The sequence below is a fragment of the Furipterus horrens genome, unplaced genomic scaffold, assembly GCF_987537825.1.
Source record: "Furipterus horrens unplaced genomic scaffold, mFurHor1.1.pri manual_scaffold_21, whole genome shotgun sequence".
Classification (NCBI taxonomy): domain Eukaryota; kingdom Metazoa; phylum Chordata; class Mammalia; order Chiroptera; family Furipteridae; genus Furipterus; species Furipterus horrens.
Genome location: NW_028327191.1, coordinates 1,222,447 through 1,244,947, shown reverse-complemented (window position 1 = coordinate 1,244,947; position 22,501 = coordinate 1,222,447). Strand labels below are relative to the sequence as shown.

The 22,501-nt window shown below is 46.1% G+C and overlaps 1 protein-coding gene across 6 annotated transcripts in view; it reads left to right on the top strand.

The window, feature by feature from the left end:
* The window catches only part of MARK3 (microtubule affinity regulating kinase 3), a 77,660-nt gene that overhangs the window by 22,528 nt on the left and 32,631 nt on the right, over positions 1-22,501 (top strand). For all 6 annotated transcript variants that reach the window (XM_090265578.1, XM_090265577.1, XM_090265575.1 and 3 more), the window contains exons 3-5: positions 3,553-3,606; positions 19,128-19,176; positions 21,549-21,614. In XM_090265578.1, the coding sequence (XP_090121704.1) occupies positions 3,553-3,606; positions 19,128-19,176; positions 21,549-21,614 (169 nt within the window). The remainder of the gene's footprint in view (positions 1-3,552; positions 3,607-19,127; positions 19,177-21,548; positions 21,615-22,501) is intronic.

Sequence of the window (22,501 nt, the reverse complement as noted above, 5' to 3'; positions counted from 1 at the left end):
CTGCCATGGGCACAGCCGCTGCCGTGGGCACAGCCTGGCCTCTCCGCCCTGGCCTCGCCCCTCCTGCCCGTCCGGATGAGCAGCACTTGTTTATAACTTCATACGTTGGGCTTCCGTTTATTTTCTGGAACTTCTGGTTATTTCTGGTTCTGCGGTAGTTGTAGTCCTTCCTAGTTGTGGAGGGAGACGGAGCGTGTCAGTCTAGGCCTCCGTCTTGGCTGGAAGTCTCTTTAGCACTGCTTGAGAACGAAAATGTGTAAGAACAGAATCAGAATAGACTCTTTAGAATAGAAGGTGGATATTGAGCCAAACCAGAAGAAACCAGTGACCATGAGAAGAAACCAAGAATACCTTTGTCCCCCTTTTTTTTTTACAATGACCTGGTTGAGGACTCTGAGACCGGGGGCCACAGCTCAGCCCCGAACAGACTTGTGCTTTCTCTCTCCAGTCCTGGGTCTGTAATGGGAATGCCCCTTAGTAGCAGGCAGACAGGGCTGTGGGTCAGCACACACTGCCTCGTGGGGAAGCCTTATCTGTTGTTTCCACCACTGGTTCGAACCACATGACCCTTCCATTCTTCATCCAGAGCGTCAGCAGCAACTTCTGTGGCCTGCACTTCTCACAAAAGGTATGGAGTTTGCGTTCATCATGCAGTGAGTCTCTGGCAACCAGTGGCTGGGAGGGAGATGGTCAGCCTCACCCCGAAGCTGCTGACGGCCTCGGAGGCGCCATGATAGGGCTGCACACCATCTTTTGATGCACTTTGGTGTCATATCCAAGTGATCGTTGTCCAATTCAAAGTTGTGCAGCTTTTGCCCTGTTTTCTTCAAAGAGCATCATAGTTTTAGGTCTTACATTTAAGGTCATTGGCCCTCTTTGAGCTAATTTTTGAACATATGAATATAGTGTTAGAGGTAAGAGTCCAATTTCCTTCTTTTACATGTGACTGTCTAGTTTTCCCAGCACCATTTGTTGAACATTATTTTGAAATGAATTGTTCGCTTATTTTTGCACTTTTTCAGTTTTCATTTTTAATAGGGGAAATATCAACAGACATAACTCAAATTTGGTATCATCAGTAATCTTAAGAGTGGCAAGGGGACTAAAAAGTTTGATAACTGTTGATGTAGAGACTCTGTGAGCACGTTCCTCAGACAGTGGCTGCAGCCTCTTCCTTCCTGGCCCGTCTTCCTGGGACTGCGCGCTGAAGGGTGCGCAGCAGGAAGCAGCCTCACCAGGAGGCGCAGGAGCTGGGGTTTTTCTGTGGGTTTTTTTGGGTATACTTTATTGATTATGCTCTTACAGTTGTCCCATTTCTCTGCCCTTTGCTCCCCTCTGCCCAGTACCCCCCTCCCCTCCAGCAATCCCACCCCCTTAGTTCATGTCCATGGGGCGTGCATATAAGCTCTTTGGCTTCACCCTTTCCTGTATTATTCTTAACGTCCCCCTGTCTATTTCGTACCAACCGACTATGCTTCTTAGTCCCTGCACCATTTCCCCATTTCTCCCCCTCCCCCTCCCAGCTGGTAACCCTCCAGATGATCTCACACTATGATTCTGTTCCCGTTCTGGTTGTTTGCTTAGTTTTTGTTTTTACTTTTTAGATTCAGTTGTTGATAGTTGTGAGTTTGTTGTCATTTTAGTGTTCATAGTTTTGATCTTCTTTTTCCTAAGTAAGTCCCTTTGACATTTCATACAGTAACGGCTTGGTGATGATGAGCTCCTTTAGCTTCACCTTGTCTGGGAAGCACTTCCTCTGCCCTTCCATCTAAATGAGAGCTTTGCTGGGTAGAGGATTCTAGGTTCCTCAGGGTTTTTTCCCCTGACTTTTTAAAATGATTGCGCTTCCCGCTGCTGTTGGTGTGGGTACCGGTACTGCTGTGGGCACCGCCGCCCCGTTCCTTTCCGCCCCTCCTACCTGTCCGGATGAGTATTTCTTCTTTATTTCTTAGTTGGACTTCCCTTCTGTTTGGTTTTCTGGAATTTTGGTCGATTCTTATAGTTTTTGAGGTAGCTGTATTCCTTAGTCATAGAGGGAGACGCAGCGTGTCTACCTTCGCCTCCACTGTGACCGGAAGTCTGGGCAGGAGCTTTTGTCATCCTGGATGGGCCTCTGGTGTAAAGCTGACTCACTTATGTTCCCCCGTTCACGGCAAAGGCGCCCTCTTGACCTCAGTGTCCTTTCATCCTCTGTTGTCACTCCATCCCCCCATTCTGGATATTCATAGTTTCTAGAAATCATTATGCGAGATATAACAAACCCACGAGGTGAGGATGCGAGTGTGGGTCCACTTAGAAAGCATTAGTGAAGCTCGTTTTCTTTTTTTTCTTCTTTTAAAAATTTTTTTTATTCTCTTTTTTTTAAGATAAGTGCATAAAACTAGAAGTTACAGGGTGTTCTTCTGTTGTTTGATTTTTGTATCTCAGCGGCTTGTTTAGGCGGCTGGGGTGCGCGCGTCGCTTTGGACCCACTTGTTGCCTGTGTGTCTCACCTGGTTGGTCTGCGCCCGTCTGCCTCAGGGCTTCTCTGTCGCTTTCAGAATAAACCATAGTTGGCTGCAGGTGCACAGCGACGTTCACTGTGCTTCACAGCGTGGATAGCACACTGTCGAGTTCATGGGTCACACTGTCACTGTATTCTCCTTACCCTTTTTAACCCACCCCTGTGCTTCCCACCCACCCTCGCCCCTAGCAGCCATCAGTTTGTCCTTTGTTTCTAGAAGCCTGGTTTTGTTTCATTTTGTTTGTGTTTTGCTTTTAAAAATTTTACATAGTGAAATCATGCAGTATTTGTCTTTCCCTGTCTCATTTCCATTTAGCAAAATTCCCTCTAGGTCCATTTATACTGTTGCGATTTCATTCTTTTTTTATTGCTGAGGAATGTTCCTTCTGTGTGTGAGAGTGTGTTGTAATCCCGTTGTTATCCACTCGTCTACGGAGAGAGATACCTGGGTTGCTTCCACATTTGGCTATGGTAAATACTGCTGCAGTGAACATAGGGGTGCACATATCTTGTTTATCCTTTTAATAATAAAATGTTTTTAAGGTTTTCAGATTCATCATCAACCTATTTCACATATTTACTCAACTTCCAAGTTCCCGCTGCGTGCAAGACACTCTGGGAGGCCCGTGGGCTGTCTCCACCCATCAGCGGTGGCTCCTGCCCTGGCGTCTCAGAACCAGATAGTATTTAAGTGTCAGTCAGTGGCGAATAGATAGATTTGCTGCATTTCTGTGTTTTTAGAAGTGCTTTCATTGTTTAATCTCTTTTTTTATTTTTTGGTTTGAGGGAGATATTATTTCCTTGTGTCTATAGGTATCTTCATATAAAATGTTATAGTAACTACCCTTATTTGCACAAAGACACTGTTTTCAATTATAAAATATTTATTTATAAAATATAAAATACTATTTTAACTACTTGAGTTTTAGGTTTTGAGGTTTACTTGCTTTTTAACAATGCCACGTGTCTGAGCATTTACAAAACTATTACTAGTTTGTAATTATCAAATTTTTAAAATCCACAAATTTTTATTAATTTATTTTTTCTAGGTTGCAATAAAAATAATTGACAAAACTCAGTTGAATCCAACAAGTCTACAAAAGGTAAGATTGTTCCAGTATCCAGTACTTTTTAAATGGTTTTCTGTGCTAATTGCCATATAATTTGCCTCTTAAATACCTCTCCTGTTATTTTCATTTATTATGTTTAGTACAGTAAAGCTTTATATTCCTTGAAAGCATACTTAAATGTAGTATTTTATAAATATAGTACTGTAGTATTGTTGGATGTTTTTCCTTCGGTTGAAGATATGCTTTTTAATGTTCTTAATAGCAAACTGAAGTCTGTACTTTTAAATTGAATGTCCTAAGTAATGATTAGAATAGAGTTTTAAAAAATAAGACAGAACAACATATTTTCATGCAATTAGTCTTAACCAGCGTTATACATCATATAGTTAATACTAAGATCTTTAAGGTCAGCATTTTGGCTTTATAAACTGTCTCATTAGGTTGACTTATGGAGTGCTGATTAAGTCATACAAAAGGTAGACTGAATGGGAGGTGAACGAAACATGTTTGTACTGCACTGTTGTCGTGTGCATCACCTAATGTAGCTCGGGAGCCCCTGCCCCTGCGTGTTAAAGAGTCATCTGGGCCTCTCCAAAGCCCCGACGACTGGCCTGAGATCAATTGCTCAGGTGAGACCTGGGCGTAGGCATTTCACTGGTGCATCTGCGTGTGTTTCATGATCTTTAGAAAATCCTTCCAGTATTTTTAGTTTTGCAAAGCCTTTTTATATACTTAATTTGATTTCTAGATTTGGCCTGTAGTAGGTGGGGGTTACAGAGATGTTGCGCTAGGCAGGAAGTCCTGAATTTTAATCCTAGCTGTGACACTTAGCCAGCAGGTGTTCTGATTTCACCTTCAACGGGTCACTTAATTTTCTCACCTCAGGTTCTCAGTTTCACTTATTTATTTATTTTTAAATAATAATTAAAAAATATTTTCTCTATTTATTTTCAGAGAGAGGGGAAGGGAGGGAGAATGCGAGGGAGAGAAACATTAGTTGGTTGCCTTTTGCACCCCCAGCTGGGGACCCAGCCTGCAACCCAGGCGTACAACCTGACAGGGAATGGAACGGTTTGTAGGCCGGACTCAATCCACTGAGCCACGCCAACCAGGGCATCTCATCTTTAAAATGGAAGTAGAGTCAAACCTCGGTTCTCAAACAATTCAGTTCTTGGTCATGTGGTTCATGGGAAAAATGTCTCAGCTGTCTAACAAAACCTCAGGTCTACCCCGGTAGGTGAGTGGTAGGCAATCTAGTGAAGCTTTCTGTCCCCCTGCCTCCCCTGTCTGTAGGAACATTGTCTCCCATGAAACTGACCCCTGGTGCCAAAAAGGTGGGGGACTGCTGCTCTACTTGACAACCCTTTTGCTGATGCCTGTGTGATCAGTCATTGTCACTCGGCGACAGACAAAGGAGATTCCGTTTTCAAACAAGTCGCTTCTTGAACAGTTTGCTGGAACAAATTAAGTTTGAGAACTGAGGTTCCAGTATGGATTATTAATGAAATAATGCATATTATAAAAGCTCTGTAAACTGCAAAGCACTGCAAGCGTAAGATGCTGTAATGGAATGCCCTTTGTACATTCCTCATTATTTCTAATGGTTATTTCCCTTTTATGTCATAGGAATTTTGAAGCCCTTTCTGTGTATGTGAGGTGAGGAGGGAGTAGACTTGATCTTGCACTAGAAATGATGTTTAAACAAGTGGTTCTGAGAGGCATAATAGGCCTTAAAGTTTCTCAAGGGGGTCCTGGAACAGATCCAGAAATTCTAGCCCTTTGTTCTGAAGATGAAATTGTATTTATTTCCTTAAACTTTCATTTCTTTACATAGCTAAGGACTTGGTTCTAATAAGTAAGTTAGGGGTTACTAAAATTTAGTATTCAGCACTAAAATTAGCATATAAAGAAGTTTACTGAGGATTTAAGTTAAGTATTTGAATGCTGTTACAGATCTTCCACTGTCCAAGTGTCCTTGCAGGTAACTAGAATTCTGTCAGTTTTCTAGGAAGAATTCTGTCATAATATTTTCTTGAGCTGGTTGTAATTTCTTCTCTCTTTTGTGGCTGGCTCCTCTTTGAACTACAGGACAAACCAGCTCAAAGTCTCACCTGTCAGATTATGTGCCAGAATTAGCACTGATGCAAATTAGCATAATCACACTACCAGGCTAACCAGACAGCCTACCGTGTACTAAACTGATAATGATATGACCAACAATAATTTTTAGCAATAATACAAAGGACAGCATTTAAAATCTACAGCCAGCCCTACTGTAGCTCAGCCTGTTAGCGCGCCATCCCGATACGCCAAAGTTCAGGCCCCAGCTAGGGGAACCAGTGAATGCACAACTAAGTGAAACAACAAGTCAGTGTCTGTCTGTCTCTCTCAAAAGCAATTAAAAAACAAAAAACTGTGCTCAAAAATAATGGAAAAAAGCAATCAAGAGATTGAATATGAGAGGCAACGGATTGATGTTTTTCTCCCTTTCTTTCTCCCTCCTTTCTCTGCTCTCTAACAAGTAAATAAGTAAATTTTTTTAAAATCGTGTATATAAGCTTATATTCTTTTTTCTTACAAATTAGAAGCTTTTTTTGTTTGTATGTTTGTTTATTTTTAGAGAGAGGGGAAGAGGGGCAGAGAAACACTGATTGGTTGCTTCTCGCACGCCAACAACCCAGGCATGTGCCCTGACCAGGAACCACACTGGTGACCTTTCGGTTCCCAGACTATCGCTCCCTCCACTGAGCCACACCAGCCAGGGCTTGGAACATGCTCTTTATATTGTGATGTTAAGCTGTGGAGCTGGGAAAGCTGCGTTAGAAGCCAACAGTCACTTTCAGGAACATTCTGTCATCAACAATATGAAATTTTTTTATACTGCCAGTACCCCAAAATGTGGACTGGCTCATTCAGGCAGTGTTTGAACGCAGATGTTAACATCGTGTCAGTTGCAAAGTGCTGACAATATTTAGGCTCACACATTGGTTTAATAAACAGTGGATTCTAGTAAGCGATCTGCTTTTCTCCACTGGTAGTTTTCTGTTCATCAGTGTCTTTTTGGTCAGCCTCTGAGGAACTCTGCAATGTTGTATAACTCTGGTTTTGAAAACAGCGTTAATAATAAGTTAGTTGTCTTCCTGTATTTACAAAGTCATTTTTAACTTTGACTTCGTTATATGCAGGTAATCTTGCTGGTTCTCGTTTTATTAAATCTGAGTTTATCATTAAGAACTAAATCGTGGTTTACCTTGTAAAAAATACTAGGCCGTAGTAAGACGTGCTAGTACACTAAGTGTGACCTGAGTAAGTTATTCACCTTCCCCTCAGCCCTGGAGCAGACCGTCATCATCAGCGTCAGGAGAGGGAGCAGAGCAGTGGCAGGAGCGCGACGCGGCCGGGCACAGGGACTCAGCGCCAGGCCGCAGCCCGGCCTCGCTGCGCAAGTCCCTTCGCTTTCTTGGCTCTTTCTTTTTTATTTGTAGGATGGGAATGATAACAGTCCCTCATAGGGCTGCAGAGAGAATTAACTAAGTTAACACTCAGAGCCCCTTGGAAGAGCTGAGAACAGTATGTGGCAATCAGTAAGGATGGGCGTTTGCCATTCTTGTGCGTCCTTCTGGAAATTGGGGTTTTGTTTGCTTGGTTTTGGGGGTGGGAGATGTTTTTGTTTGTTTATAATCTTTCCCTCACAAGAAATAAGTAGAGCTTGAGAACTGAGTGGTAGGTTCTGGCTAGGTCTCTTCTGTGGGACTTAATTGCTGTTGACTACTTCTGATAACAGCTAGTATCTGAGCATTGATTACATAGCGAACACCGTTGTAAGTGGGTTCCCTACACTCACTCGCTGCATCAGTTTGCTCGGGCTGCCGGGACGCGACGCCACAGACTGGCTGGCCGCACGCATGGCGCTTGTCTCACCCAGTTGCAGAGGCCGAGGAGTTCCAGGCCAGGGCACCAGCTCGGTCGGGGTCTGGTGAGAGCTCTTCCTGCTGCTCCCCCTCACTGTCTGGGCTGGGGTGAACGCCAGTGGGCTCTGGTGTCTACTCAGAGGGGCAGGGAGCCCGTCAGGAGGACCTACCCTCATGACCTCACTGAGACCTGCTCAGGGCCCATATGGCCCATCTCCCAGTACCCTCACCTTGTGGGTTTGGCCTTCGGCACGTGAATATTGGGGGAACAGCATTTATTCTTAGTATTAATTTAATCTTTTCAGTTTCATGAGGTTGTAAAGTTCTGTTATTAAGGGAATAGATGCTCGGGAGATAAACTAAGCTGCCCGTGGTCCCCTAACTGATAAGTGACGGGTGCTTGGGCAGTCATTCTCTGATAGGGGTGGCCGGCAGTGAGTCAGGCATTGCTGAGTTCTCAGCGGAACGTGTGTGCCACAGTTCAGGTGGGAGGGCACTCGGGCTAAGCAGTGCCTGTGAGCGCACAGGGATTCTGTCATTGATACTGCGGCCTGTGCCTCCCATGCTCTTGCACATGCAGGCGTTAACCTTTTTCATGGTAGCTGGTCTGATAGGTATCTCTTCTTCGTGCTCAGGCGCCTGAGTGTAATTACCGTGTTGATGTTCCAGTGAGGAGACAGACTGGGAAGTGGATGTAACCCACCTTTCCAGACAGTAAGCGATGGAGCAAAGATACAGATGTTGGTCTGACTCTGAAATGTGGGCTCTCTTTGTCCCATTATGCCGCCTTGCTGTAACTAGTTAAGTTCCCCTCAGTCAGGATTTATGAAAACGGGGGGGGGGGGGGCGGGGGGGCTCACTGAGGCTTTCCTTTGTAGTAGCTATAAATAAAGTGGCTCCCAGGTTCAGGTCTGGAGGACTATTCCAAGAACTTGACAGAAGCAGCCTTGCGCCCCACCCCCCCTTCCAAAAATTGCGTCAGCCGTGTTTTCATGCAGGTTTGTTTGTCCGTGCGTTCGTTCGCGTAACAAGCCCTTCTGATTAACCCTGCGTGCGCCCGGCACTGTTGTAAGCACCGTGGGCACAGCGGTGAACCAGACGAAGCTCCTGCTTCCACAGAATCGACATCTGGGAGGGGTTCCCGGGCCCAGTGCAGCGTGGGGGGGGGTCCTTCCCCGCACCACCAAGTGGTTTTCTGACACCAGCAGGGTGTCTGCAAATCCAGCTCGTTCCGACATGATTCCCTCGGAGATGGAATTAGATTCCCCAGGTTAGGGGTGCAGTCCTGCAACACTGCCCTTCATGCCAGACGCCCGTGCTTCTGAGCAACCAGCTACAAACGTGGGTTCCCATGACTCCCTTCTCGGCTCATAGGACTTAAGAAACCTGTTTACTCACTTGGTTACTGATTTATTGTAAAGGATAGTAATGGCTACAAATCCACAGCCAGATGGAGAGATGCATATGCTCTGCCTTGAAGGATCTAAATATTTTTCCCCAAGTGACGAAGAATGGAAAGGCCCCCCAGCTGTCACTGCACTATGGAATGGGGGCGCTCAGTGTCGGTGCCCATAGAGCCTGAGGGGAGCGGGGCTGGCGGCCACAGGGGTGCAGGGGTGTTCGCCGGACGGGAGCCAGAGGCTGCAACACGATGGGGCCAGGAGCCCTGAAGGCCCAGCCCTTCTAAGGGACAGTCGTCTGTTTAATAAACTTCCCAGTGATTCCCTAACTGTCCCCTGGGTTCTGGTGACTAAGATTTTGTTATTCCGTCTACTCTGGCAGAACCCTAATTGTCACCGCGCTGTGACACAATCAGTTTTTATCAAATCATCTTCCTTACATTGGAACCACTTCATTAAAAACAAGAAATTTGTAACATGTAATGAAATAATTGATTTTTTTTTTTTAATGTATATTTTTTGCCGTGGCTGATGTGGCTTGATGGCTGGAATGTTGGCCTATGAAAGGTCACTGGTTCGATTCCCAGTCAGGGCACAGGCCTGGGTTGTGGGCCAGGTCCCCAGTTGGGGACATGTGAGAGGCAACCGGCTAATGTTTCTCTTGTACACCTTCTCTCTGAAAATAGATAAATAAATAAATTTAAAATATATATATTTATGGGAATTGGTTCGTTAGCCAGCTTTAAACGTGTAGGTATGAAGGCCACTCCTTCCTCTGCCATCCTGTTCCAGTGTCAGATGCTCTAGTTATTAGGTTTTTCCTGTTCATTTGCTCTAGCATCTGTCTTCTAGAAACTTCTACAGCACTGTTATCTATTCTTCCATATGGGGCTATAGAGTTTAAATCTACTACTCGAAACATAGCCAGCTTTTTTTGGGTCATCTTGGTCCTATGTCCCGAGTGAATAGCCTCTTGGGCCAGTTGCCCTCAACATCGTGCCAATTGTCTTTTTTTTTCTTACCTTAATTTATTTGATTGCTGCTGAAGATCTTTTGGTTTTCTGCCATATTTCCACTCTGTTGGGGTATTTTTGAATAATGAGTCTTTGGATTAGCTATCACTTGGAGTTCAATGCTGTGTAAATTGGATAAGAATGAATTAATCTCGTTACAATATCCAACAAGGCCCTTCAGTGCAGAAGCCATCCTGCTCGCTGAGGAGGAAGGCGTTTTTGAGTGAGGTTCAAATGCCGTTCTGAAGTCCAGACTTTCAGTAAGAGAAAAAGGGAGATCCCTGGGTTCTAAGAAACTTTGATCAAAATTACTGAAGAAAAAGAAGTCTGAGCATTAATCTGGGGTTTATGGTAAATACGCGGTAGGTCGCTGAAACATTATTGAACCACGATTGACTCGAGTCCTTGTATCAGGGTTTTTTGAAGAAATTGCACTCCGTCTTTTTTCTTTTCAAAGCCGGTGTTTGTTTTGGAGCCGCTGGGAAAGCTTGCAGCCCTGGCGGCGTTGGCGCTCTCTGGCACCTCAGGGCGGCTTCGTCCTGGGGCAGATCAGGGAGCAGTGTAATGCGAGGGCAGGGAGGGCCCGCTCATGCTTTTCCTGTCCCCTGGGATGAAATTACTGCTACCACCCTAGGTTGTTTGGGGCACTTGCGCATCAGCCTCCCGTAAACCAATCATTTTTGAGCCTTGCTGTGCATTAGAATCATCTGTGGAGTTTAAAATACCAAAAATATGTTTTTTTCAAAATGTACCCCCCCTTCACCCCCAGAGGTCCTGGCTTGGTGGCTCCAGGGTGAGGCTGAGGGGTCCCCAGTGCACAGCCCAGTGAGAATGGCTCCTAGACTTCCTCTGGTCCCTCCAAGTTTGTCATTTCTTTTCCCTTCCTGAAGCTCACCTCCCCAGTGTCCCGCCGCCCTGGAGGGTCCCCTGCCGGTGTCCTCACTTCCTTCCTTCCCCTGCCCCAGCAGGTGAAACACAGATCATTTTCATCGACCAGCTCTGTTCATCTTTTCCTGTCTTGGTGCCTTCCTCTTTCCATGTTGACTGGTAGCAGGCCAACACTTGGGCCGTTAACACAAATGGCTGATGATTAGTCCTGTTACTGACTTCTGGCAGCTGCGGCAGAGCAGGGTGGTGGGTGTGGTCAGCGGAAGCAAATGCACACCCTTCTTGATTCTCTGTATTTAATGTGTGGAGACTAAAAATGTGTGTGTATGTCTTTATTGTGAGATTTCTAAAGCAATAATAGAAATAGAAGAAAATCTAGCTTTGGTGTGGCTGCTGCTTTATGGGAATCTTTTTAATTTATTGCCAGACTTATTTTCTTTTTTGGCAGGAAATAATCAGCTTGATATTTAGAGTAAATTGAGAATTGGCAATATTAGAATTTATTTTTAACTGTAGCAGTGATTTATTGTGCTATTTTAAAAAGTTGTTAAAGAACCAAATACTTTAAATAGGTTAAACTTAGAGCATACCATGGACCCATTTGCAGAAATCAGAAATTTCTGGTTGTGCCCTGGCTGGTGTGGCTCAGTGGACTGAGCACCGGCCTGCAAACCAAAGGGCTGCCAGTTTAATTCCCTGTCAGAGTGCACGCCTGGGTTGTGGGCCAGGTCCCCAGTTGGGGGTGTGGGAGGAAACCACACATGGATGTTTCTCTCCTTCTCTTAATAGAAAAAAAAAAAAATGCTGTTTGAGGTTCGGTAGATGAGGATAATGGGGGTGATAAATGGTAATGGAAGGAAACTGGACTTGGGGCAGTGAACACACGGTGAAATATACAGAAGATGCATTACAGAATTGTACACCCAGACCTGTAGAATTTTATTAACCAGTGTCACTCCGATAAATTCAGTAAAAAAAAGTAAACAAGAAAAGCATCAAAGGGAAATAAATAATATCTACCCTGAAAAAAAATTACCCCTCCCATACACACACTGGAATATTAGCCATTAAAAAAAAAAAAAAGGAAATCCTGCTATTTGCCACAACATGGGTGGACTTGAAGGCATTATTCTAAGTTAAGTCAGAGAAAGACAATACTATGTATCATTTATGTATATGTAGAATTTTAGTAAACAACTCATAAAAACAGAGTGGTTGCCAGGCGGATCGGGAGGTGGGAAAAATGGGTAGATGGTGAAAGGGCACAGACAGAAGGTGAGTAGATTCTGGGGGCTGAGGGACAGCTCGGTTATGGCGGTGAGTGGACCTTAAATGTTCTCACCATAACTGTGAACTCCAGAATGGTCTTTGTAAGGTGAAGGATGTTTTAACTAACCTTACTGTGGTAAAGGTTTTATAATATATGTGTATATCAAATTATCACACTGTAAGCAGCAGTTATATCATTAAAGCTGGGGGGGATTTTCTGGAAGAAAATAATTCTGATCTAGAATTCTTTACCCAGCCAAACTGTCATTCAAATGTGAAGATAGTGAAAACATCCTGAGTTTTAAGCAACCGAGCTACCCGGCTGGAGCAAAAACCGTTTAGAAGTAAATAAAATGAATGGAAATGCATTTCTAGCATGGCTGAAAGTAATATTTATGTGATGAAATGATAATTCAGACCAACATTATGACAGCATCTTAGGAAGGAGGCGGCGAGAGACGTGGATTAGAGGACAGGACGTGAGAGCCACATCTTCAGTGCCCACGTTAACCAAACAGATTCCATGGGGAAGGGCTAGAAAGCTGTCGAAGAGCTTCCCAGGCATAGCACGCTGTGGGGAAGCAGGACAGTCAGTACCAGCTCTGAAAGTGCTCGCCCATGTGAGCGAGGATTGAGAACAGAGAAAGAGAGAGTATGCTAAGTAGTCTGGCTCCTTAAACCCGTGTATATGTACTCCTTTTACAAATAAAAACTTAAACCAGTATGTATTTAGGCAAAGTGTGATAGAGCCTCATGAAGAGGACCAGAAGGGGAAGCACCGATGTGTGTTTAGAAGGGCTTAGGAAAACTAAATCCGAAGTAGGAAGCCACAAGACAGTGTCTATGGTGGAAAGTCAAGAAAGCAGTCCATTCTGGCTTTTTAGAAATACATAGGTAAACAGTAGATGAAATGCTGAAAGAGGCTGAAAGCATTGCTCCTGCAGAGTCAGCAAAGGAAAGGGGGGCCCGGTGACTCTGGATTAGTTCCCAACGTGTCTGCCATGGCAGACACAGGTCTTAATTTATCCTGCAGCTGAGCCCTGATCAACACAGGTTTGAATTGCGTGCGTCCACTTACGTGCGGCATTTTTCCTGAGAAGTGCCTGCACTGTTGGGAGTTCCCAGGTGCCAGGGACTGACTGTGTGCCTCGAGCTGCACCATTTTATACAGAGGACTTGATCGTCTGTGGATTTTGGTATTCATGGGGGGGCTGGAACCAGTTCCCCACAGACACTGAGGGACAACTAAGTTTTGGGGGAGTCAAAAGCTACACGTGGATTTCCAGCTGCAGGTGGTCAGCACCCCTAAGCCCCGCATTCAAGAATCAACTGTTTATAAAAAGGTCTTGTAAACTGATAAGAGACAGGAGTATATAACCTAGGGGAAATTATCAGGAGATACATTAGGCAGTTAATAGGACAGGTGATTAATAACCAAGTAAAAATGTTCATCACCCTAAAAGGTACCAGTGAGATCTATAAAACACTGGTAGTACATAGTGTTGACAAGAATGCAGAGACATGGAAAATCTCATAATTTTGACAACAGTATTAATTATTTTTAGAGTAATATAGCACTAACAAAGTTTTAAAAGCATGTTTGCCCTTTGGCCCCCCCACACGCACCGATTTCTGGACATCTGCCTGCCAGTATAGCTGCAGGTGTGTGTGCACAAGGGTGGCCACTGTACTGTCACAAGAACAGAACTTCAGCAATAAGCCGGTTACATGGTGTCAGTAAAACCCTGGCTAACCCACTGCAGCGCATCTGCACACACCCTGTCTCCACACGTCCGCAGGCGGCGGCCCCGGGTCGGAAAGCCCGCAGCCTTCGGCTTGTGTTCAGCAAATGGTCTTTCATGCTGCTGCTAGTTACCAGTTCCCCTCCCACTGGTCAGCTGTGCTGTTCTCTGTGTCCAGTTACGGTGGCTCTGAGCATGATCGGCCTTAAATGGTGCCTTTGCTTGGCTTGGAACCTATTCCCGGGGGGCCTGCTTGCCCTTCACCTACCAGTAGCCTTGGCTTGCGTGATGCAGAGTAGCAGTGCCCTCTCTGGCTGAGTGGTCAGATACACTGATCTTCAGCGACTTTTTCTTTTTTAAGAATTCCTCTTTTAACCAAAAAACCTCCCCCCCCCCCCCCCCCACAAAACCTTACTTTTCTTTGTTTACTCTCAGCCCCTTTTCTTAAAATTTGGATGAATTGGGGAGGGGAGATAGGCAATATAGTTACGTAATTCAGAGTTCAGAGGACAGCAACAAGTATTGAAGGAAATCTAAATGTACCACTTGGCCTGCAGCCACCCAGGTCCCTGCCGTTGGGACAGCCGGTGGCATCAGTTTCTGTCGGTCCTTCCAGAGATATTTCTGGAGAAGCAAAGACATGCTTTTCTTCTTTTACGCCAGTGCATTTTCTCAACCATTTTTCCTCCATGAACCCTGGGCTTTTGCCAGCCTCTCTCCTGTGGTTTGTCTGAGAGGGTCTTGGTTTGGTCTTTCATTCAGCACAGGTGCTGTGGTCGGTGTAGTGAGTGAGACAGAGGGACAGACTTCCACGCAGTGATGAGGGAAGGCAGGTGTGGCACGCTTCCTTCTTCAGGATCTGAGAACGGTTCATAAACAGACTCCTGAGCCCACTGGTCGGTCTGCGGGACTCCAGGGGCTGGACTTCATTCTCTCCCTGCACGGGAGACACTTGTCTCTGAAGTGTTCGTCCCTTGGTGGTTCTGACTTTCCTTCTCTGCAGTTAGGCAGTGCTGTCTCCTTCCGAGGATGCCGTCTCTAGTCCAGATTTCTGTCCTATGCATCAGACCCAAGTGCCAAGTGCAAGCTATGCTCTCCCTGGCCTCACGTGACTGCCCAGACTCAGCCTGCCCTGCCTTGCAGCCGACCTGGCCTCCTGTCTTGGGGACTCCCATGTCCACAACCGTGGTGTCAGTGTCGACTCGGCCTCCCGCCTTCCCCATCCCCCGAATATTTCTTGACTCTTGTCTCCTTCTCTTCGTGCAAAGCTGCCGCTCCTTGTTCCTCGGTCGTGGACTTACAGGGGGGCTGTTCCCTGTTAAAGGAGAAGGTGGTTGCTCCCTCCCTTCCGTACCCCGCACACACGTCCTCATTCCTCCTCCTGTCCTGGCCTGGCCCTCCTGTCTCAGAGCTCCGTCTGGAGAAGGGAGTCTGTGTACTTCATCATGGCGAGTTGGTGATCGGTCACCTGTTTTTGTCTGTGACCCCCTCATATCCCCCACGTGCTCTCTGTTAGATGCTCGGTTCGTTTTTATATTGCTTCAGAGAGCAGTCCTTTTCCAGAGAGAGCTCCTGCGCCCTCCTGTCCTGGCTTCTGGGACACGTGTTTGCTCCGTGGTGTGGTAGGGTTGGTGTCCTTTGTGTTCTGATCACCAGGATCCCAGGCTTCTCCCTCCTGAGATGGTGGTTCTGCCCCTGGGCACCAGTTCCTAGAGGGCAGGTGTGATGACGTGTGGGAGACACACATGGTCACTTCATACATTTCTGTTATTCATTTTATTTTTTACAATTAGCATCTGTATGAGACTGAAAGGGGATGTAGACAAATAAGTTGAGTAAGGTGAAAGAGGTGAATCTAATATTCTTTTAACAAAACTTTAAAACTATGTTTTTATAGTCCTAGTAGGGACTTTTCATTTAAAGTTCATGCTTTCTTTTCAATAAATTATTTCTGTCCAAATTTAACTATCCTAAGCCATCAGGTTCACAGTTGATCTGCATATATGAAATCTCTGGCATTTTTATCTCTTGTACGCAAATTGTTGACTTTTTAAAAGTTCTGTGCCAGCCCACCTATTGCTCTGGAGTTTTCTCTATCAGTAGCTTGCACTCTGTCCACCATTTTACTTGAAAAGGTGGCAGGAGTGTGCGTGGACCCCTGCGACAGATACATGTGGACAGGGGGGGTCAGATAACTCGTCCTGGCTGTGGCAGCTCCTAGCTAGGGGGAGCCCTTGGACAAGTTTCTTCCTCCGCCCTCCTTTCCTGGGCGCCAGAGACAGCCGCCGCCCGACCGAGCCGGGAGAGGGAAGTTAGAGACGGGCCCGCAGACGTGAAGCAGCCGGCTCTGCTCAGGCGCAGCGGGCACGCGGGAGCTGGTGGTGCCCTGCTTCCTCCCGCTCGCAACCAACTCCCTCCCTCGCTCACTTCCCCCTGAGCCGTGGCTCCCCTAGGGAGTCCCCGGCAGCCCTCTGCCTGCACAGCGAAGCCTGTGCTCCTCCCAGCTCCTTTCCTGTGTGTCTCCCAGCTCCTCCCTCGGTGTGGCCACCGCTGTGACTCAGGGACTCAGAATTTTAGGGCTTATCTGTGATGCAGTAGCTGTCTACTGCTCTCTAACAAATGACTCCAAAACTCGATGTTACCCCCCAGTTTCTGAGTCCTGTGTTTGGGAGTGACTTAGCTGCATGGGTCTCACTCAGGTGCTCTTGGGTAAGAGCTGTGGCTGCAGGCGTCTGAAGGTTTGCTTGGGGCTGGTGGGTTGCTTCTAAATGGGCCCTTCAGCTGGCTGCTGTCAGGAGTTTGCAGTTGCTAACCCGCTGTGGGCCTGAGGCCTCCTTGCCATCTGTGCCTGTCCCTCCAGGAGCTAAGAGTCCTCACGACACAGGGGATCAGGGAGAGCAGGGAGGCAGCCAGAGCACCTTTGGTTGGCTGGGTCAGTCTCTGTAAGTGTCCCCCCTCCCCCCATTGCTCCTACCTTCCTCCATTCCTTAGAAGCAGGTCACTAAGTGCCCCTGCACTCAAACGGAGGGAGAGTCAGCTCTTCCTTTTGAGGGGAGGGTTGCCAAGGAATTTGTGGACATAACTTAAAAACCACCGCACCTGGGTGCTTGTTGAAAAGTAAGATTCTCAAGGCCCATTTCAGATCTAGTGGCAGGCGGGGCCTGGAAGCGTGCAGTCTGTACCAGTGCTCTGGGGGTCTGATGCAGGGGGCCTGGGGTCCACGCTTGGCAACACGCTGCTCTGCCAGACGGGTCCCTTGGTCTTTCTTAAGTAGTCGTCATTGGTCACACCTCCATATCGTTGCTCCCACAGACGGAGCACGCACAGCCCGTTCTGAGTTATAGGCACCCTTTTATAGGTCCTGCGTGAGTCCAGCTGCCTCCGTGGCGCCCTCTGACATGTGAGCTCCCCTTTCTGGAACTCCGTTACTAGTCCCTCTTTTTTCAACTCTTTGGTTCTGATTCCTTTGTTTCCATGCTGTGCTGCTAGTGGGAATTTAAAAAACCATTGGCTTCTTTTGACCTGCTCGCAGTGTGGTCATTGGGATGCCAGAGGGGTGGCTCGCGGTCCAGCTCTCGGTATTTGTCACACAGATGAGTTCCTGTTGTGGGCCAGGCTTGGGTTCAGCTCTACGGCATTTAAAGAGACAGGTGTGCTCCCTTGGAAGGCGAGGCGACAGTCAACAAGTGCACCAAACAGTACCATCACAGCTTGGAAAACACTCTAGGGAAGTGCACTGTCAGCGGAGGAGACTGGCTTGGATAAGGCTCTCAGAGCATCTGCCTGAGACCCGATGGGTGAAAGGACAGGCGACTCGAGGACGAAAGGGTTGGGGGCGGCTGACGCCCGAGCGCGGCGGAGGCCGCCGGAGGGCCGTGGTGGGGCAGAGGCTGCCGAGGCCGCCGAGGCTTATTCCGCCTGCAGTGTCCTGCGCGGCGTTGGTGTGCCCAGCAGCCGTGGAAATAACCGGGAGACTCTCGTGATAGGTCCCAATTCTGTTAGCTTGGCAGAGGGGAGCGAAGGAAGCACTCAAGTCCGAGGGGTTGTCAGAGTGGCTGTCTTCTCATCTCAGGCATAAAGGGTGGGGTGTGACCACCATAGCGACCAGAGGTGTCTGTGTTGGCGATGGGCGTGCTCCTGCCTTTAGCGGTGGTGCTGTATTCCACACAGGAAGTCTGTCCAGTTGTGTTTGTAGCTCTGAGCTCAGTTTGCAGGTCAGACCCATGCATGTCTCCCTGTCTCTGCTCTGAGTTGTTAGCTGCTGCTTCACATCTAGACTAGGTAGGGGGGGCAAGGGCAGGGGCAGCGAAGCCTTGTGATTTCTGCCCAGCTTCCTTTCCCTCCAGCCAGCGGGGCTCCTCCCGGCCCTGTCTGCTGGCGGCGGTAGCATGCTGGTTTCCGTGTGTCTGCAGGGGGGTTGGATGAGGCGGCCTCTTGGTTTCTGTTATTCCCCGAGATCATCACTTTAGCCTAGGCCGTGCTGCTGCAGGCCACCTCTGAATCCACGGCTCGTGTGTGAACAGCAGCAACTGAGCATTTTCCTTCTCACGCTGTGTGTGGCTGGACAGCCCTGCTGGTGCTGAGCAGCCCGTTTCCTCGCCGGTGTCCCCGGGCTCGCTCGTGTGGCAGCGTTCAGGGGCTGTGCCCAGATGGAGCAGCGGGTCTCTCCCCGTACCGTCTTCCATCCTCAGGCTAGACCATCGTCTTCCTGTTAGGGCAACCTTCTGAGAAAGCAGGCCCTGCTGCGCAAGCATTTCACCCAGCTTCTGCTTGCTTCAAATCTGATACGTGTCCCATTGGCCAAAGCAAGTCACACGCCAGCACAGAAGTGTGACCACAGGAGGCAGCGCTGATTGTGGCCATCAAGGCCAGCCTCTCCCAGCTTCCGGGCTGAGTTACCTGCCGCCAGGGAGGGTATCCTGTGGTGGTTTTATCAGTCTTCTCATGGAACTTGTTGGAATTATAAATCCGGTACACTCAGGATGTAATTTATTGGGACGACACAAGTTTTGATTTGCAGAATTAGAACCCTTGGGTAGACTATTCTTGCCGGAATCTGATCTTATGTGTTCGAGATAACAAACTAGAATTCAGATTGTGTTATTGTTCTCCTCTGGGACCTCTGCTTCCTCACAAGGTAAAATTGAAGTGCTTGGTACTGGGTTAGAACTCTACTCCGTGGTTAACGCTGGCTTCCATATTAGTCTTAGATGTGGACCACTGAGCATGTTCATTGAATCAGTTCTCTAAATAAAAATTTAAACTTATGTTGCAAAAGTGGAATATAATGTGTAATAACCTGTATCGGGGGATTGTGTGTTTGTTTTTTAGCTCTTCAGAGAAGTAAGAATAATGAAGATTTTAAATCATCCAAACATAGGTACTTTTTGCTTTCTTAAATACTTTTGGGCCTAAATGCATTCTTGAATGTATGTTGTTGGGCTAAAGTTGTATTCCAGGAGAGGTAGATACACTTTTAATAAAATATATATATTTCAGATTATTCATCACTTGTATTAAAATTTTGAAATTACTAAAGATGGATTAAAAGCTTATGTATTAAACACTTGAATTTAAAGTTTTAATGCAGTAGAAATGTCTGTAATCTAATTTTTTAACGTATTGGAAAATACCATAATTGTATTTAATTTATATCTAGAGAGAAGGGAATTCTATGAAGTCAGAGTTAAGATTTTCAAAGATGTAACTGCTTTTGCTCTAGCTCCATTTCTAAGAAAATACTTGCATTATTGAATCATTTAAAAAGACGCAGGATGCTTGTTACCTACTGGGACTTTGATATGAATTGCTTTGTGCCGCACAGATTTGCTTTCTGCATCCTGTCTGCACAGCTCTGCTAGGTGGGGCGAGGTGGGCTCAGAGATGAGGAAGGTCGTGGTCCTGCCCTCGTCGTAACTGCTTGACCGAGATGAAAGTGCGCAGCCGACCTAGTCCTGACCCTGTTGTGTGGCTGTTGCAGAGAAAACTTGGTCTCACATCTCATAATAGAACTTTTTAAAAGTAACGAAACTGCTTCTTTACACAGTGATAGCTCCTATGGCCTAAAAACATTACTTCAAAAGTGATTTGGCTCTTAAGACAGTCAGTTGTGTTCGTTACAGTCAAAATCACTTGTAGGAAGTGGGAGGGGCAACGTTTGACGTGAGGGCCACCCTACTGAGCATCCCCGAGGCCCAAGAAGAGGAGGATCCGCAGGAGAGAGGGCTGCAGCTTCCTCCGATCCCAGCCACCATGATCTAAAAGACGCTGTGTCACAGCTACTGAGACAGAAACAGTGCTGCCGAGCTCTCCTCCCGTCATCAGGGACAGTAGTTAGAATGTGAGAATCGGACAGTCACCTTAAAATCAATAAAACACGTTTGTAGAAAAGAAAAATAACAAGGAATAGAATAGTGGGAGAGAAAACCTTCCTTCACTTTCTATTTCAACCTTTGGGGTTAGCTGGCCAATTCTGGATTTCAGATTCTGATTTCTCACTCAGAAACACTAGCACTACTGCCCACGACTAGCCAATTTAAACATATTCACTTTATTTTTTAATTACTTCAGTTATACCCTGATTAGCGTTTTCTCTGCTTATTACTAAGTGACATATCTTTGATGATGGACGTGAATGTCTAAAAATTTTAATTCCTATTGGATTAAAATCATTTTCCCAGGAGAGCCAATATTTGCTTGGGAACTTTAGAAAGATTTTCTTTATCTGCTGACGGTTTATTAGCATATATGTCTTACACTTCTTCCAGTGATTTTTTTTTCCTTTTGTCAAGGAAAACCTGAACATTTCATCTTAGAAATAGGATAGTTTTATTTATCAGCTCAGCAGACATATATTAAATTCTGTATTAGGCACTTTATGTGGTCTAATACTCTACGTTAAAGCATCAGAAAATAGCCCAAAGTATAAAAGAGGCCTAGTAGCATCTCCCTGTGGTAAATTTAATTTCAAAGTATGACTTCATGTTACCAAAATAAAGTAGATATGCAGAACAGTGATTTGATAGCTTTAGAAATTTACTTCCGTTTTATTTTAAAATGTCTATATTTGATTTTTTATGGTTTCATGAATTAATAGGAATATTATTTCTGTCTGTAACAGGACCTGGTATAGCAAAGTTACACTGACTGACCCATTGAAAATAATTATTTTAAAAGTTATTTTCAATTAATTATAGTACAGTCTCTTCTACTTCTTTCCACCTCTGGCTTCAGAATAGTAGCAAAAGAACCTTGTTTTAGGAGAGCTGTGATGTCTCCCAAGCAGCAGAAGCCTCAAGTGGGATCATATATGTCCTTAAAGCCAGAGCAACAAGTGAGTGGGCTTGGACTTGGCAGGAGCAGAGTAGGTCCGCGCAGGCCCTGCGGTTTGAGTGTGCGACCAGAACACTTTTCCTCAGATGCCAGGGAGGAGCTGCTGGGAGAACAGCTACCAGTATAGCCGTGCTACCAGACAGTGACAGGGACGGGCCGGACCCGTTTCCCGAGCCTGCTGAGCGCACGCTGATGTGGTTCCACAACCCAGAAACAGTCGTCCTTCCTGTGGAATTCATGCTTTTAGACCCTTCCTGTTGTTGTACTATCTGATAACATTCCTAAAAGCCGTTTTCAGAAGGCCAGCTATAAAAGTCTGAAACAGAAAAAGTTACTTTGTGAAGTTGCAGTTTATATGTACATGGTGTGTGCGTACAAACCTTTGTTTCTTTTTCTCCCCTGCCCTCTCTCCCTGCCCAGTGAAGTTGTTTGAAGTCATTGAAACTGACAAAACCCTCTACCTTATCATGGAGTATGCAAGTGGAGGTAAGAAGCTCGTGTGTCGTTTTTCTCTCCCCCTCTTAGAAGGGTGCACAGCCATGCTGCCCGAACCGGGTGGTTACATTCCTTCAAGTTCCACAGTCGTCACACGCTGGGACGAGAGTCAGAAAAGCGGACTCTTAGGAGTTCTCTGGGTTACTGGTGTTTCATTGTTAGCGTTTTTAATTGACAATATACAAATACTTGGATTTTTTTTATGGTGGTGAAATATCCATAACGTAAAAGTGATCATTTTACCCGTTTTAAGCGTACAGTTCAGCGTCATTAAGTAATACACGTCGTTGTGTAACGATCACCACCACTCATCCACAGAACTCTTCATCTAGCAGGACTGTGGCTCTGTCCCCCGCTCCCCCAGCCCCTGGCAACCCCTCTTCTGCTTTCTGTCCCTAAGAGCTTGACTGCCCTAGGGGCCTTATGTGAGTGGGATCATACAGTGTCTGTCCTTCTGACTGCTTGTGTCATTTAGCCTAATGTTGTGAAGGTTCCTCCATGTTGTAGCGTGTGACAGAGTCCCCTTCCTTTTTCAGGCTGCATAACACTTCATTATTATATGTATGGTGCATATATGTAAGTGTACATGCCACAGTTTGTTTATTTTAAGTACTTGGGTTTTATTTATTTTTTAAATATATTTCATTGATTATGTTGTTACAGTTGTCCCAGTTTTTTCCCCTTTGCTCCCCTCTTCCCAGTACCCCCTTCCCCCAGCAATCCCACCCCCCTTAGTTTATGTCCATGGGTCGTGCATATAAGCTCTTTGGCTTCACCCTTTCCTATATTATTCTTAATTTCCCCCTGTCTGTTTTGTACCAACCGATTATGCTTCTTAGTCCCTGCACCTTTCCCCTCATTCTCTTCCTTCAACCTTC